At 48.3% G+C, this 16,973-nt stretch overlaps 1 protein-coding gene across 4 annotated transcripts in view; it reads right to left on the bottom strand.

Moving 5' to 3' along the window:
• stx1a (syntaxin 1A (brain)) overlaps positions 1-16,973 on the bottom strand; it is a 70,417-nt gene that overhangs the window by 32,530 nt on the left and 20,914 nt on the right. For all 4 annotated transcript variants that reach the window (XM_032504567.1, XM_032504568.1, XM_032504563.1 and 1 more), the window contains exon 3: positions 10,621-10,720. In XM_032504567.1, the coding sequence (XP_032360458.1) occupies positions 10,621-10,720 (100 nt within the window). The remainder of the gene's footprint in view (positions 1-10,620; positions 10,721-16,973) is intronic.

The following is a 16,973-nucleotide window of genomic DNA, read 5'->3' as shown; positions in this document are numbered from 1 at the left end:
AAATTAGGTTTATTGACCATAAATTCCAAAAATAACTTTGAAAGTAAATTTATTAAGTTAGTGTTACATCAAAAAAAGTGACAAGTATTGAAAAAAAACATCAAAAGTGACAAAAACATAAGAAAAACGTAAAAACGTTGATTAAAAGCCTCAACTAAAGTGTTGATTTTTCTATTTTGACGGGAAGACAACGCAAGGCTTAAACAAATCAACAGTGAAAACATCTTGTACTGTGACATTTCGCTCTAATACTTTTCCTTTTTGAGATGTTTTCTGTCCATTAAGAACACAGGACAAAATAAGAGTTGACTTGCAAAACGCAATATGCAAAATAATTGTTTTTCTCAATTACTCTATTTTTGGGATCGTTAGGAGCTTAAATCGTGATCACGATTAAAAATTAATTAATTAAACAGCCCTATCTTCGATGTTTGAATCAACAAATGAATTGACAAAGATTTCACAGTTGGGAAATACACATGGGTGCAGTGGTGACTGGTCATTATGGGCAGGTGGGGCACAGCCAAATAATTATCGTCTATTATTTATTGTCTTCTTTGAATATAACATCTTCCTAAATTGCATATAAATTGTGGTAGGATTTAATTTCACATTCTGCCCCTGCCCTGCTGCCTCAGACTGCGTTCTCCTGTGTTTGCGGTAGAGTTGCACACAATGCAATGTGCATTGTACGTGGTGCTGGTCTGCATGTTGATCATGTAGCCCATCTTTTACAATTGTGCCCCACCATTTTTTTTAGATATAAAAATGCCACTGCATGGGTGACACGTTTGAAAAAAAGATTTGAAAAAGTCATAATCTTTTCGATTTCTGTTCTGGATTATTTGGCTAGGAGCATCTTAATAATACAAGAGCACTGTATGAAAAGCCTCATTACTCGCGATGCTGGTATCATTTTCACCTTGTGAGTCTGTGTGTGTGTGTGTGTGTGTGTGTGTGTGTGTGTGTGTGTGTGTGTGTGTGTGTCATTAAGGCAAAATGGGATCCTGGAGACACATACTCTAGCAGAAACTACCACATAGGCGGTTATGACTTCTATGTCAGGTGTTTCTATCTCTGTCTGCAGACAAATTTTGTCAGCGCGATAGCATCCCAACCGTGCCAAATGCAGTCACGAAACTTTACAGATGTGTTGTGTAGATCAAAATGAAGGCCACGTTTGAAAATGTGTGTGGTCCGAATAAGGCTGCCAGAAGTAGGGGGATAGGAAGTAGGCCCACTGGCCGAAGGTGGCATTACGCCATGGGAAATCCCATCGCAATGTGGTCTCTGGTTTGGTGTGATGGTGGTGGGGGCCAGTTTCACAAAGATAGACTTTAACTATTGCTCAGACTTCAGTGAGACATTTAAATTCAGTTGTTGCACAAAGCTGCCTCAGTAGGGGTAATTTGTCACGACTTCTGCATAAATTAAGAATTTATTCAAATTTAAAAAACATGGCTGATCGAGCACCTGCATCGAGCCACTCAGCTCCGTTCAATGCAGCAGAAAATATTTGCCTTCAGGAAGATTCCAGTTAGAAGAAATGCAAGGACATTTTACCGGCAAAAAACAGCAACGTTAGTTACTTTGGTAACTCCAGATTCTATTAGTATAGGCGTAGCCCTCTAAGGGCTACGCTATTGGGTTTTCCCTTCGCGCATGCGCAGTCGTGAAGATTTTCTTTCCCGCCTAGCGTCCAGCTCGGGCCTCAACTACGTCCGCATTTACTGCATATATACGAGCGGACCCGTTGTTCGACTCCCAACATCAGCTTTTTCTCAACTAATGTTTCTAGGAGCAGGTGGCCCGGACCTTAAGGGCTACGCCTATACTAATAGAATCTGAGTTCCAAAGTAACTAACGTTCTATTTCGTATAGGTTCGCCCTCTAAGGGCTACGCTATTGGGTTAGGGCGAAGCTGATGTAGTCAATGCCACCTGCGGCACAAGTCCACAACCAAACATGCACACACATTGCCCCAGCACACATGTACAGAGGCAGTCAGAGTCATTCTTCTGACAAAGCCTGCCTGCCAATGGCGTGGCCGGAAAGGTTCATGAGGCCCCATATGATGCTCAGTAGTACAATGATTAAGGGGGGGTTAAGCGTGATTGACCTGTCGCGCATGCAACGGAGAGACATGATTACCTCCATGCATGCAACATGATTATGACAACGTATAGATAAGAGCTGTGCTCACAGAAATACCCCAGATTTTTTTTTTTTTTTTTTTTAAGCACATTCAGCGCGGCATTACGCGTCACTGACTGTACAGAACCGCATGAGATATGGAAGATTCAGACATATCTCGCAGATAAAAGCGGATGAAGGGCACGAGAAGCCCAAGAAGCTGCCGCGCAAATGTCGGCTACTGCCATGCCTTAAAATAACCGCAGACCCGTCAAAGCCCTCGTAGAGTACCCCGAATGTCTTGGGGGGCTCTTTCCCTTCCGACTATACCGGGGTAATGCCTTGCACAGCCGCGAGACAGACGCTGTTTTGAAGGGCTGAACCTTGGGAGTGTTCTCTATAATCACAACAGCTCGCGATTTTCTGTATATTTGCCGTGCGTAAAAAGTATTGTGACAGAGCGCGCACCGGACACAACCGGTGGGAAGCCTCCTCCCATCGTTAGCTTGAGGTGGGGGAAAAAACCCTCGAGGGAAAACACCCCGCGACCGAAAACTAGATAAAGTCTTCGGTGTGAAGGAGGGATTTGGCTGTAATGGCTGCGCTCCCATCCCCTCTAATAAGGAGAGGCAGGACGGAGAACTGACAGTCCATAATCACTCACTCTTTTGGCCGCGTTAGGGCAAGGAAAGTGCTGTCTTAAGCGACAGCATTCTGACGAAGCCTGTGCCAAAGGCTCAAGGGGGGCTTCCCCAGAGCCCGCAGCACCAGAGCTAGGTCCCATTGGGGGCGAGGGGGCGAACAGCCGGTTTTTGACGCCTACCCCTTCAGAACGCTTCACCAGGTATCGCAAAAACTGTCCTCTCACCGAAACCTCGTGACAGGATGAGATGGCTGCTGCGTATGCTTGACTGTAACGGAGCCAATCATTATCCACCAGAGTTTGTAGGTACGTCGCACGAGAGGTAGGGGACACGATGTGGGATCTGCGTCCCTCTCTGTGCACCACGCTGGAAGGCAGACCAGCGCCTGCGTACCGCTATGGTAGAGGGGCTCTGGAGCCCTGGATGGCCGTACCACGCGGGGGCAAGCCTAATCTCTGTAAGCGCTCCCGCTCAGCAACCAGCCCACAGTCTCTGATTTATCACTGGGGATGATAGATCGCACCGTTCAGCTGCGATAGAGCGTCTCCCCGCCACAGAATCTGCCAGGGAGCCACCAGCAGCTGAACGAGGGTTGGGAACCAGGAGCGCTCGTGCGCTCCGTGCCACCAGAACAGTTAACAGATCCTCCTCCTGGACCCGCTCCAGGAGGCGAGGGATCGAGACCGGGGGAAAAGCATATAGGGGTTTTGGGCCAGGTTTGTGGAGAAGGCGTCTACGCCGAGGGGAGGGTTGTCCCGCGGCTCAAGGAAAAACCACAGTGTGCACTGTGTGTTCTCTCGTGAGCGAACAGATCCACCTCCGCTTCCCGAACCTGCTCCATAACGTTTGAACGATAGTGGGATTCAATCTCCACTCGTTGTGGGAGGGCCCCCCCTCGACATCAGTCGGCGCCCGGTTCAAAATCCCGGGATATCCACTGCCTTGGGAGACAGCAGTGGCTGTGCCCACAGCAGGAGGCGCCTGCTATTTCTAACAGCCGGGCTGAGCGTATGCCGCCCTGCGGTTTATGAACCCCCGCCGGATGTTGTCCCCGTACTACAACATGCCTCCCCGTCACCACTGTGAAAAGTGTTTCAACACCTTCAACACCGTGGACAGCTCCAGGCAGTTTATGTTGAGGAAGGGGAGGAGGCCAGGCCCTCCCACCACCTGTGACTCGCACTTCCCCCCCAGCCAGTGAGGCCGCGTCTGTGTACACCGTCACATATGATGTCACTCTGCCAGGGGAACCCGGAAGACAGCTTTGGGGGTTCCCCCAGTATGCCGGTCTGATTGAGCTTGGCTGACAGCCTGGCTCTCATGCTGATCGGGTTCATGTCTACGTCCAGGTAAACTACCGATTGTGCGGGGACAAGGGTGCTCTTCTTTCCAATTTATGGCAAACCCAGCGTTTGCAGGTGCTGCAGAACCTCCATAGTGTGCAGCCCGCTTGCTCCCGAGAGGGGGCTAGAATGAGCAATCGTCCAAATAAAAGAGACTCTATGCCCCTCTCCCGTAGATGCTGAGCGCCGTTTCCATGCACTTGGAAAAGGTGCGGGGGGCTAGTGGTCCCTTGGAAGGAGAAAGCGCGAATTTCCGGTGCCTGGGAATGATTTGGATGTGAAAGTAAGCGTCTTTCGATCCCGGGTGTAAACCATTTGTCGTGGCGCACACATTCCAACACGTGCCTGATGGTGAGCATGTGGAAGGGCGCTCCAGGACATACCGGTTGAATTTTGACAGGTCGAGCATGGGACGCGTCCTCCTGCTTCTTTGGGGTGAGAAATAGCGAGAGTAAAACCCCCGTTTTCCTCCCCTGGAGTGACGCGGGAAGTAGCTCCGCTCGTCAGCAACCCTTCTAGCTCTGACGTCATTGCGTCTGACTCTGCCAGGGATGAGACCGTCGTCTCCAACACACCCGCGAAAGGGGGTGGGGGGGGGAGGCGAACTGGAGTGTGTAACCCCGTGTTATCAGCTTTGACATCCACGAGTCCATGTGAGTCAAGCCAATCCATGCCGCGCTGCACTCTGACAGCGGGCGAGCACATGTCTGAGTGTTGTTCACCGACATGGCAGGCAGGGAGCGCAGAGACCATCCCGCCGCTGGGCGAGACGAGTGATCGCGTCGCTTCGCCCAGCCCATGGTAGGGCTTTTTCGAAAGGGCAGTGGCCGGTCGCCGCCGTGTGGGGCGGGAGCGGTCACTGGGTTAACCCGACCCCCGCCCCGCCGGCATCGCCGTGGGGAGGTGGGTGGACAAGCGTCGTCGTCCACCGTGGGTGGACGCTCATTTCCGCTGTCGGCGACGGCTTGGTGTGTGCTTGTGTGGGGACGACTGTCATACCAGCGTCTTGTTTAGAGCAACAGGGGCTGTTCGGCCCTTCTCCTTTTTCTTTCTTTTCTCTTAACGTGTCCCCGTCCCGCCCATCGCCGTGGGGAGGGGTTGATTGGCGGCGTCATCCACAATGGGTGGGCGCGATTCCCGCTGCCGGCATAACGAGGGAGCGGTGGCGCTCCGCATGCGGCAGCGGTTACCTGTGTGCTTGTGTGGGGAACGACTGTCATATACAGCGCGTTGTTCAGAGCAAACAAGGGCTGTTTGGTTGAGGGAAAAAAAACACTGTTAAATGGGAGGTAGTGGCCCTCTAACATGCCGTTGTGTTTCCAACTCTCAGCCGAAGACAGACGATCCCCGCGTCCCGTCATAGCCACCGTCGTTCTGCTTGCTGGGTGGTCGGGAGGCGGATTGGACCAGTGGGGCCGCTCTCATGGGTCTCCGACCTCGTGCAGCCCGCCGCCGCAGGTGCCGGCTGTTGCTGCGGAGGGTGACCGTAGGCCGTACAGACGCCAAACTACGTCTAAACTGCCCGGTCAGCTGAGGCATGTGGAACCAGGTGTTTCACTGGGCCAGTCTGCCAAGCCATACCCTGGACCGCGCCACCGTGGCACCGTAATCCGGTGAGGATCGGTGGGCTACGTTGTTTGTGCTGCCACCCTGGGAAACCCCGAGCCGTGTCCCTTGAGCCCCGGTAAACGGGGCGTAGCGAGAGACGGGAGCCTTCAGTTTCCCAGGCTGGGAGAAAAACCACCCGGCCGAAGCTCTGTAAAGCGCAGCCAGAGTGGGCCGTGAGAGGCGCTCCGGAGCTTAATCCCCGCTCAAAAGGCCCGACGGGGGCTGGCAGCTCCATCGGAGTGCTACGCCTCTCCGCTCTGCCGCCGTCCTCTGCCTCCCCGCAGATCAGCGGGGGGAGCTTTGGCGGTGGAGGCTGGGGCCGTCTGAGGCAAAGGAAGGCCGCTCGGCGGTGCCCTGGCCGTTCGGAGACGAGAGAGCTCCGTGGGGAGCGTCGATCGCCGTCTCCAGGCCCAATTCCTCCTAAGGTAAGGAGGGAAAAAAAGAACCGGTAACGGCGGCGCTGTCCGAGAGAACGAGCCAGCGGACTCATGCTCTCGAAAGACCCCGTCCCGCCGCGATCCAGGGTGTCCGCCGTTTGTTTCCTGTCGTCTGCCTTGCTCCCGTTCCTGCCCCCGCAAGCCTGGCAAGACAAAGAGCTTCCGCCTGTCAGTTAGCTCTTTAGATGACAGGCGGGCGCAAAACTGGCAGGAGGCGTGCCGGGTGAGAGCCTGCCGGCGAGAACGGCGCCGAGGCAGGTCCCGCAGCGGGGGTAAGGGCCGGCGGCAGGATGTAGCCGGTCTGGCAGGAGGGTCAGACGCGAGCACCACTGGAACTTCTTGTCTTCTACTGCGTGAGCTTTGAAGAAAAGTGGGAGTCGAACAACGGGTCCGCTCTGTATATATGCAGTATGAATGCGGACGTAGTTGAGGCCCGAGCTGGACGCTAGGGCGGGAAAGAAAATCTTCACGACTGCGCATGCGCAAAGGGATAAACCCAATAGCGTAGCCCTTAGAGGGCGAAGCCTATACGAAATAGAACGTGTGTAACAATACAAGTTCTAGTAGCATAAAATCTCAGCAAATGAGAGCTGAGATGTGGGTTCACATCTGCTAACTCATCAGGAGTTAAAAAAAACTGACAATGTCCTCCCTGCTGTATATTTATTAACAGGTTACTGCACTTCTTCCCTTCTCATTGCTCGCTCCACAACATTGTTAGCCTGGCTAACATTTTTGGATTAAAATAAATCAGTGTTTATTTTTCTGAAAATGTAAAATTAAGACCTAACACTACAGACCAGTCTAAAACATTGGGGAATGTGAAGGCCATATGAGTAAAACATTCAGTGACCTCTTTTTCCATGTAGGGAGGCATCTGCATTCATAATGTTTCTCTATTAATTTCAACCCGTCAAACCATCCATCCATCCATCTTCATCCGCTTATCCGGTATCGGGTCGCGGGGGCAGCACTCCTTAGGACGCCCAAACTTCCCTTTTCCCAGCCACATCAACCAGCTCCGACTGGGGGATCCCGAGCGTTCCGAGCCAGGTTGAGATATAATCTCTCCACCTAGCCCTGGGTCTTCCCCGAGGCCTCTCCCAGCTGGACGTGCCTGGAACACCTCCCTAGGAGGCGCCCAGGAGGCATCCTTACCAGATGCCCGAACCACCTTCAACTGTGCTCCTTTCGACGCGACGGAGCAGCGGCTCTCCTCCGAGCTCCTCTCGGATGACTGAGCTTCTCACCCTATCTCTAAGGGAGACGCCAGCCACCCTCCTGAGGAAACCCATTTCGGCCTCTTGTACCTGGATCTCGTTCTTTCTGTCATGACCCCCTTCATGACCATAGGTGAGGGTAGAGACGAAAATTGCCCGGTAGATCGAGAGCTTTGCCTTCTGGCTCAGCTCTCTTTTTCGTCACAACGGTGCGATAAATGGAATGTAAACCGCACCGGCTGGCCGATTCTCCCGACCATCTCACGCTCCATAGTCCCCTCACTCGCGAACAAAACCCCAAGGTACTTAAACTCCTTCACTTGGGTAAGGACTCACTCCCCACCCGAAGAAAGCACTCCATCGTTTCCTGCTGAGAACCATGGCCTCAGATTTAGAGGTGCTGATCCTCATCCCAGCCGCTTCACACTCGCTGCGAACCGATCCAGTGAGTGCTGAAGGTCACAGACCGATGATGCCATCAGGACAACATCATCTGCAAAAAGCAGCGATGAGATCCCGAGCCCACCGAACTGCAACCCCTCCCCGCCCCGACTACGCCTCGATATCCTGTCCATAAATATTACAACAGGATTGGTGACAAAGCGCCCCTGGCGGAGGCCAACCCTCACCTGGAACGAGTCCGACTTACTGCCGAGAACCCGGACACAGCTCTCGCTTTGGTCATACGAGATTGGATGGCCCTAAGAAGGGACCCCCTCACCCCATATTCCCGCAGCACCTCCCACATTTCTCCCGGGGACCTGGTCATACGCCTTCTCCAGATCCACAAACACATGTAGACTGGTTGGGCATACTCCCAGGCCCCCTCCAAGATCCTTGCGAGAGAAAGATCTGATCCGTTGTTCCACCCAGGACGGAATCCGCATTGTTCCTCTTCAATCCGGGTTCGACTATTGGCCGAACCCTTCTTTCCCAGCACCTTGGAGTAGACTTTACCAGGGAGCTGAGAAGTGTGATACCCCTGTATTGGCACACACCCTCTGGTCCCCCTTTTTGAAGAGGGAACACCACCCCCTTCTGCCACTCCTTAGCACCGTCCCCAGACTTCCACGCAATGTTGAAGAGGCGTGTCAACCAAGACAGCCCCTCCACACCCAGACTTTCAGCATTTCTGGACGGATCCATCAATCCCTGGGGCTTTGCCGCTGTGGAGTTGTTTGACTACCTCAGCGACTTCCACCAGGGAAATTGACGACATCCCCCATCATCCTCCAGCTCTGCCTCCACCAAAGAGGGCGTGTCGCTGGATTTAGGAGTTCCTCAAAGTGCTCCTTCCACCGCCCTATTACCTCCTCAGTTGAGGTCAACAAGTCCCACCCTTACTGTATACAGCTTGGATGATTCCTCGCTTCCCCTTCCTGAGGTGGCGAACGGTTTTCCAGAAGCACCTTGGTGCGACCAAAGTCCTTCTCCCTATCTTCTCCAAACTTCTCCCACACCCGCTGCTTTGCCTCTGTCACAGCAGAGGCTGCAGCCCTTCGGCCCGTCGTACCCGCAACTGCTCCGGAGTCCTCCGAGACAACATATCCCGGAAAGACTCCTTCTTCAGTCGGACGGCTTCCCTGACCACCGGTGTCCACAGGGTGTTCGTGGGTTACCGCCCCTTGAGGCACCTAAACCCTAAGACCACAGCTCGCCGCCGCAGCTTTGGCAATGGAAGCTTTAAACATTGTCCACTCAGGTTCAATGCCCCCAACCTCCACAGGGATCCGAAAAGCTCCACCGGTGTGAGTTGAAAGTCCGTCGGACAGGGCCTCCTCCAGACGTTCCCAGTTTACCCCACTACCCGTTTGGCTTACCAGGTCTGTCCAGAGTCTTCCCCCACCCCCTGACCCAACTCACCACCAGATGGTGATCAGTTGACAGCTCTGCCCCTCTCTTCACCCGAGTGTCCAAAACATCGGCCACAGATCAGATGAAACGATTATAAATCGATCATTGACCTTTGGCCTAGGGTGCTCTGGTACCAAGTACACTTATAGCATCCCTATGTTCGAACATGGTGTTTGTGATGGACAATCCATGACTAGCACAGAAGTCCAACACAGACAACCACTCTGGTTTAGATCAGGGAGGCCGTTTCTCCCAATCACGCCTCTCCAAGTATCTCCATCATTGCCCACGTGTGCATTGAAGTCCCCCCAGAACTATGGAGCCCCTACTGGAGCCCCATACAGGACTCCATTCAAGGTCTCCAAGAAGGCCGAATACTCCGAACTCTTTGTTTGGTGCATAGCACAAACAACAGTCAGAGTTTTCCCCCCCATCACCCACCAGGCGTAGGGGGACCCTCTCGTCCACCGGGGTAAATCCAACGCAGCGGCGCTCAGCCGGGGCTTGTGAGTATCCCCACACCCGCCCGGCGCCTCACACCATGGGCAACTCCGGAGTAGGACAGATGTCCAACCCTCTACCAGGAGAACGGTTCCAGAACCGAGACTGTGCGTAGAGGTAAGCCCCACCAGATCTAACCGGTAGCGCTCCACCTCCCGCACAAGTTCCGGCTCCTTCCCCCACAGGAGGTGACATTCCACGTCCCCAAGCCAGCCTCTGCCGCCCGGTTCTGGTCCGTCGAAGCCCCTGCCCTTCGCTGCCCCCCATATAGCACGCACCCGACCCCTTTGGATCCTCCCACAGGTGTGGGCCCATGGCTGAGGGAGAGGTGCCACGTGCTTGTTCGGGCTGTGCCCGACCGGCTCCGTGGCAAACCCGGCCACCAGACCTCGCTCACGAGCCCACCGTCTGGCCTGGCTCCTGACGGGGCCCCGGGCTTCCTCCGGGCGGGGTCTCTCTATCCCTTCCGTGCTCAACCATCGAAGTCTTTGAAGTCTTTGACCCGTCAAACCATCATCCTTATATTGCTACTGGATACACCTAGTATGTAGTATCTTTTTGTAAATGAAGTGATATTTAGCCCTGCCAACCATGCCCCAATAATTCCATAGGTTTAGTGCCTAAGTTCCTCAAATGCCTCTGGAAAAAGTCGGGGCAGTGGAAAAAGCCATGATTTATTCAGATTTGTCATTTTATGTCAGCCACTTGTATGGTATTTCAGAACCAGAGGATACAGATGCAATTACTAGACTATTTGATAAAACCAGAACAAAAGACTAAACTAAGCTAGGAAGGGTCCGGTGTGTTGAGCTCTTTACCCTGAAAGAATTATGTTTGAGGGAATTAAATAAGAAGAAACAGAAAAGACAAACAGCCTTACTCTCATCTGGGTTAGGTGAAGCGAGGATGGCGCTGTGCTTCCTCTTCACCTCCTCAACTTTCTCTGCCAGAGATTCGATAAAACCCCGGATCTCCTCCACCTGTCAAGAGAAAGACAGAGAGAGCAAGTGGTACTTTAGGTCTCATCAGTGCTGAGGCAGGAAGTACCAGTGATTAGTCTGAGTGATGTTGATAGAAACCAAACTGAAGATGTTATTATCATATTAGAGAGCAAGTTTAAGCAGGTTTAAGTGAAAGAAAACATAGGAAGGTTTCATGTTTTTGGGTACAATCATCATTTCTCTGTGACTTTCAAACACTGGAGGAATCTGTCATGTATGTGTGTGATGTGTGGACTAAATTAGCAGAAAAATGGCTTTATTCAAACTAAAATCTTTTAAATTAACATACACAGACATCCTCACCAACATCCAGCTGCTATTAATAATTAACATAAATAGAGCCACGTCCACTTCATCACAATTAATGCTTTTTTGAGGTCATTTTAGTCAACTGGCATGAAAAAATGAATCCCTATGTGCTGTGAAAATGACTCAGTTTTCTACTTTTGATACTCAGAAAGTCTTTCCAACCTGTGATGTAGGTATGAATCAGAGCTAAGGTACGTCTGTGCAATGACAGAGCTGCACAAAGCACCAAAGAAATGATGTGGGTACACTACATCGCAAAAGGTGTGTTGATAACCAAACATTAAACCCATATTTGATTGCTGAATATCTCATTATAAAACCATGGGACTTAATCTGCTGCAATAACAACCTCCACGCTTCCTGGAAGACTTTCCATAAGATATGGGTGCCTGGCTGCAGAGATTTGACTGAGCCACAAACACATTAGTGGGGTCGGCCGCTGATGCTGGCCGATAAGCTCTTGCTCACTGCCGGCGTTGCAGTTCACCCCAAAGTTGTTGTGTTGCGGTTGATGACAGTTCCACACCACACTCACAAAATCCTTTCATTACAGACCTCACTGCACAGGGACATTTTCACCTTGAAATAGGGAAGAGCCTTCCGCAAACTATTGTTACAAGGAACTACACAACTGTCCTCTGGTTTAGGTAACAGCTGGACGAGCAGCAGGTTACATCTGTCAGTGACTTCATCAATATCTACTTTCATCTCAGTCTGTCATCTACTCCCGATCACTTTCTCCTCCTCTACACCTGCTCCGCTACAGGCCAGCCTGCTCTCCCTTCATTCTTCTCTAAGATGAGTCACATCATTTGACTTTTTCATTTGCAACCGACCCTTTCTCTGTCACTTCTCAAAGCTTTGCCTTCCCTTTGGTTCTCCATCCATATCTTCTTGAGCACTCAGCCTGGGTCATTATTCTCCCATTATCTCTTTAATTAACAGCTGATTGGATCCATCTTTTTTTAATAACATAACTGGCTCTGGAAGACCACTAGGGAAAGACCAGAAGGCACACTGGGTGGATACAGACTTAAATGTATGTAAGACAGACAGGTGGGGAGAGATGACAAAGTTGAGTGAGACAGGAATGCAGGGAGGAAGACGTGGCAGAGACGGTAAGTGAGCAGAAGATGAAACCACTTTAAGCTATCTCAGTGTAGAGACCATGTGTTAGTGAGTCATGGTGCGTCGCTTAGGTCTCATAAGACATCAGGCAAATTATATTGGTGTAAGAAAAAAAAACTATTTCAGACATGCAGTAAATATAAACACACACACAAACACACACCGGTTTTATAACTTTCCTTTATAAACTTGATATAGAAATAAAATTGACATTGACATTGATATGCTGGTATCGATCAAGACAATCTTGTAATGCCCTGCTAACGAGCCAAATCCCACAGCTGCAAAAGTCTGTTTTCCTACTACTACATGTCCTTTTTGTTGTCAATCAAATTCTTATCTGGTAAGGAGACCAACTGGAGGGCATAGGGCCCCAGTTTGTGTCTTGCCTCTGCTCACTTCATTCTTGCATCATCTGGTGAGGGATTTTGGGGGGCATATAATGAGCCTTACTGCACAATGTAAGAAGTGCAAACATAATGGTGTCTATATGCATCTCAAAGTATGACTAATTCATTAAGATAAGGCTTACACTCTTTTAAATCCCCCATGTCATCAACTCTTACAATAATTTCTTTAAATGCTTTTATTGTCTCACTGCATAGTTGTTGTTGTCTTTAAAGCACTTTGTAACAGTAAATATGTTGTTAAAATGTCATAATAATCATAATTATAATCATCAAATGAAGGGACACATTCATTATTTTTAGGAGGTATAAATAGCTTGAATAGATAGAAATAGAAGAAAAAATAGAAAAAAAAGACTGAGTTTTCTTTAATTGATCATAATTAACCTGTTTCACTCCAATACTGATGTAAACTAACCTTTTATAGCATTGTAAAATGTTAATAACTGAATTCCTGAATGAATAAGATCAGAGCCTCAACAAAGCATCACATACCGCAGAAACATGTATACACACACTTCTGTCAAAGCTGTGAAGTGAAGTCAACATACAACATAGGGGGCGGCTGTGGCTCAGTGGTAGAGCGGTTGCCTGCCAATTGGAAGGTTGGTGGTTCGATCCCCGCCCCTGCAGTCATTGTCGAAGTGTCCTTGGGCAAGACACTGAACCCCGAGTTGCCCGAGTTGTATGAATGTTTATCTGATGAGCAGGTGGCACCTTGTACGGCGGCCCCGGCCACAGTGTATGAATGTGTGTGAATGGTGAATGTTTCCTGTAGATGTAAAAGCACTTTGAGCAGTTGTTAAGACTGGAAAAGCGCTATATAAATACAGCACATTTACATTTAACATATGGTACAGATTCGTTCTTACACATACAGACTAATAGTGTGGCTATAAAAGGCCCAAGTCAGATGTCATAGCCTACCTGCTGAACAACATAGTAGAAGGTAAAGGTGCCATTACACCTACCATCTGCAGTGATTCAAAAGCTTGTTTTAAACTCAATCACAGAGAAGGTGGTGATTGTACACTGCTTTGCTAGTTTGACTAGCCGAGGGGAATAAACTTCAAAGGCCACGTTCATTATGAAGAAATATGTCAACTGTACATGTAGTAAAGCTCTGTGCAGACATTTTCAAATGACACTTTGAAAAGTTTAAAAATAGTTAATGCTGATTCCCACAACCTATATCACATTTTCAGAACTTTATGTGTACAATATTTTGAAAATCCCGCATAAAGAAAAAGCGTTTGAGACACTCAACTACGAGTGACATCAAAGTAAAATAAATTGTCCATCCTGACTTCTTTCCCAGGATCTATAGATAGTCAAAGATGACTAACTTAAAGAAGTCAAAATTAAACAACCATTACAATTGTTGATCATGTGTATATCAGAATATTTTAGAATTTCATGAAAAATTGTCAGTTTTCTCTCTCATCTTAGATTCACTTTCCACTTGGGATCTGAGAGGTTTTGGATGTAAAGTACTTGATCTTGTTAAAATGATACATTTATTATTGTTTCGGGTTTCTTTATTGAGTATTTTGAAAATAATAAAATGCACCCTTATCAATAAATTGCAATATAAGCAATTATATCCGCACATAGATCCAGATACGCTGCACAGAGTAGTACATGATACTTAAATACACAGCCACATACACAAACAAATGCCACAAACACATTATGAAATCAATAGCCACACTCTGGGGGTGATGATTATGGTGTGAGTGAAGGACAAAAGGCAGCTGTGGTCTGTCTCGCACCCAGTCAGGGGGGAGAGCCTGATTAATCCTTCTCTCCCTCTGCACAGTCACTGTCTACACCCGCCTATGGCACATGTACCTGTTCCTCCTCTCTGGTTTGGTGTCTGACTTTTCCACATCACTCCACTTACTCTCTACTCTCCTTTCAAAATCTCTTGCTCAGTCTCAAACTGTTCACTTTTGCCTGCTGTCTCCACAATTCACTCAATCTCCTCTTTCATTGCCTTCTCACTTGAGGCAGATGTAACAGACTGAAATTCCTTACAGATAAAGAGACGTACATTTCAGTATCTAGGATGGATACAGACAGCCTATCAATGCCAACAAGCAGTGGCAGAACAGAAATGAGAGGAGACAAAAGACTGCAGAGTTCCCTCAGAGCTAAAACATCACAATTACAGTGTTTTAGCGGTTATTTTGAAGTTATACCATGTATTTCTCCTGTAATGATTGTCAAACCACAGGAGAGTAAGTCCTGGGTACAGACGTAAAAACATTGTTACTACATTTTTAGGGCCCGAGCGCCGAAAGCGGAAAAGCACCTATTGGAACTGAAGGAATTATTATTCTTCCGGCAAATTAATTGTCTTTTTGAGGGGCTTAACATATTCAAAAACTCACCAAGTTTGGCAGTTGCATCAAATCTGGTGAATATTTATGTATTTTAAGGGTTTTGGAAACAGGTGCATAAAAATGGCTTGCTAGCGCCCCCTACAAAATTAAGAAAATTGAGCCCCTGCAGTACGTTTAACGTAGACTCACGAAACTTGGTAAACACATGTAGCATGGCAGGACGGACATAAAACTCCACTGGAGCCATGCCCTAAACCCAACAGGAAGTCCGCCATTTTGAATTGAGAGTTCAAAATTTGTGATTTATTAGTGATTAGTGAGTTTGGCCATTTCCACATGTCGTACTTTAACAAACTCCTCCACATTTTGCCATCAAAAGCGGAATAGATAGCGCCACCAATTGGCAACAGGAAATCAGCCTTATATGACAAACATCATCCGATTTACATGAAACTTAGAATGTGTTGTCTACATGTGATACTGAGCCGCCCGCTATACTTTAACCACGCCCACTCACTCAGCCCACGCACCCTTCCATAACATTTGAACCGTTTAAGGTACAGTCTTGTGTGAAGTGTCATTGAACTCAGCACAGAGTTCCTTCTTCATTGGTGATGCCTTGGACCGCTCCCTATGCATAAGCCTCACCCACTTTCATAACTGGTGACCCATTAAAGGTATAGTGTTGTGTGAGGTATCAATGAACTCAGCAGAGACTTCCTTTTTTATTGGTGATGGTATGACCCAGCTCTATGATTCGGAAACACCCCCTTTTACAAATAATGTACTGTATGATGTAGAGTCTTGTGTGAGGTATAATTGAACTCAGTAGGGAGTTCCATCTTCACTGGTGACGATTTGCAGTGTCAGAGCCACACAAATGCACGGTCCCAAGTAGTGGCATCTGCCAGTAGCCCCGACGCACGCACATTAGCGTCCAACGCTGTTTGCAACTTTAATTACTTTTAGAATTTGTAACTAATAACTATAACTAACTTTTTAAAAGTAACTTGCCCAACACTGGTGGCTACAGAGTAATTAGTAAATGTTTCAATATGTAGCCAATCAAATACCTTTTGACTGCAACAGTGGCATAAAGCAGACCGCTAGGGAAGCCTTAACTTAAAACCAGAGATTATTTCTATTATGCAAAATCTTAAATTATGACCAGCCATGAAGCAGGCAATTAGTGTGTACAGTGTAAAAGTAAACCATTAGCTACACTGTTGCATGTAGATCAAAGGCAAGATCATGTTTATTGTTTCACAATCAACTATTTCAACATTTTATGTTGATGCACTACTATATATTATTATTATTATTTTATTTTTATTGTGGTAAATGCACATTTTAAATAATAGGTAGTTGCTGAGCGCACATGGTGAATGGAGTTAGAGAAATGACGTTCCAGCTGGTGCATACTTGTGTGTACTGCTCATCTTTTTCCTTTCTTTTCCTTTATATTTCGTAAAGTGTTCTTTCTGCCATATTTTAGTAATCATCAGAAATCCTTACATTCATACTGTATATTCAAACATAAACAAACTGGTGTCCCATAGCAACAATATAATCAAAGATAGAATGGAATAGAATCAATAACCATTTGGATTGAAAACATAAGAATACATGTTGTTGTCATAACAACACACTGAATACTGGGGCCCAACTTTAGTTCTGACACACATTCACTCAGACTGCAGTTTGTATCAGAGAGTCATTTGACAATCAAAAGGTGCACATTGCAACAGGAGAAAAAACACTGGAAAACATGGAATTCAACTCCAGAGAGATTCAACAAATCAATTTCTATCTCAGTTCACTTGAAGAACAAGTACGGTGTGAGCTGAAGGACAGCGAGGCGACGCTCACCCAATGTGAATCTGAGGGGAGAGTTCACCTGATCATCCGAGAGGACTTGCTGGCCACTCTCCTCGATCAGCTCCAACAACAGAGAGAGGGCAGTAGTTGGGGCCATGAGAAAGTGCTGATGCAGAGGGAGGTGTGTGACTTGAAAGTTCAGCTGGCTGAACGTGTCCCCTCCCC

Source organism: Etheostoma spectabile, chromosome 3, assembly GCF_008692095.1.
Source record: "Etheostoma spectabile isolate EspeVRDwgs_2016 chromosome 3, UIUC_Espe_1.0, whole genome shotgun sequence".
NCBI lineage: Eukaryota > Metazoa > Chordata > Actinopteri > Perciformes > Percidae > Etheostoma > Etheostoma spectabile.
The sequence above is the reverse complement of the archived record's forward strand: the minus strand, read 5'-3'. Positions and strand labels throughout refer to the sequence as shown.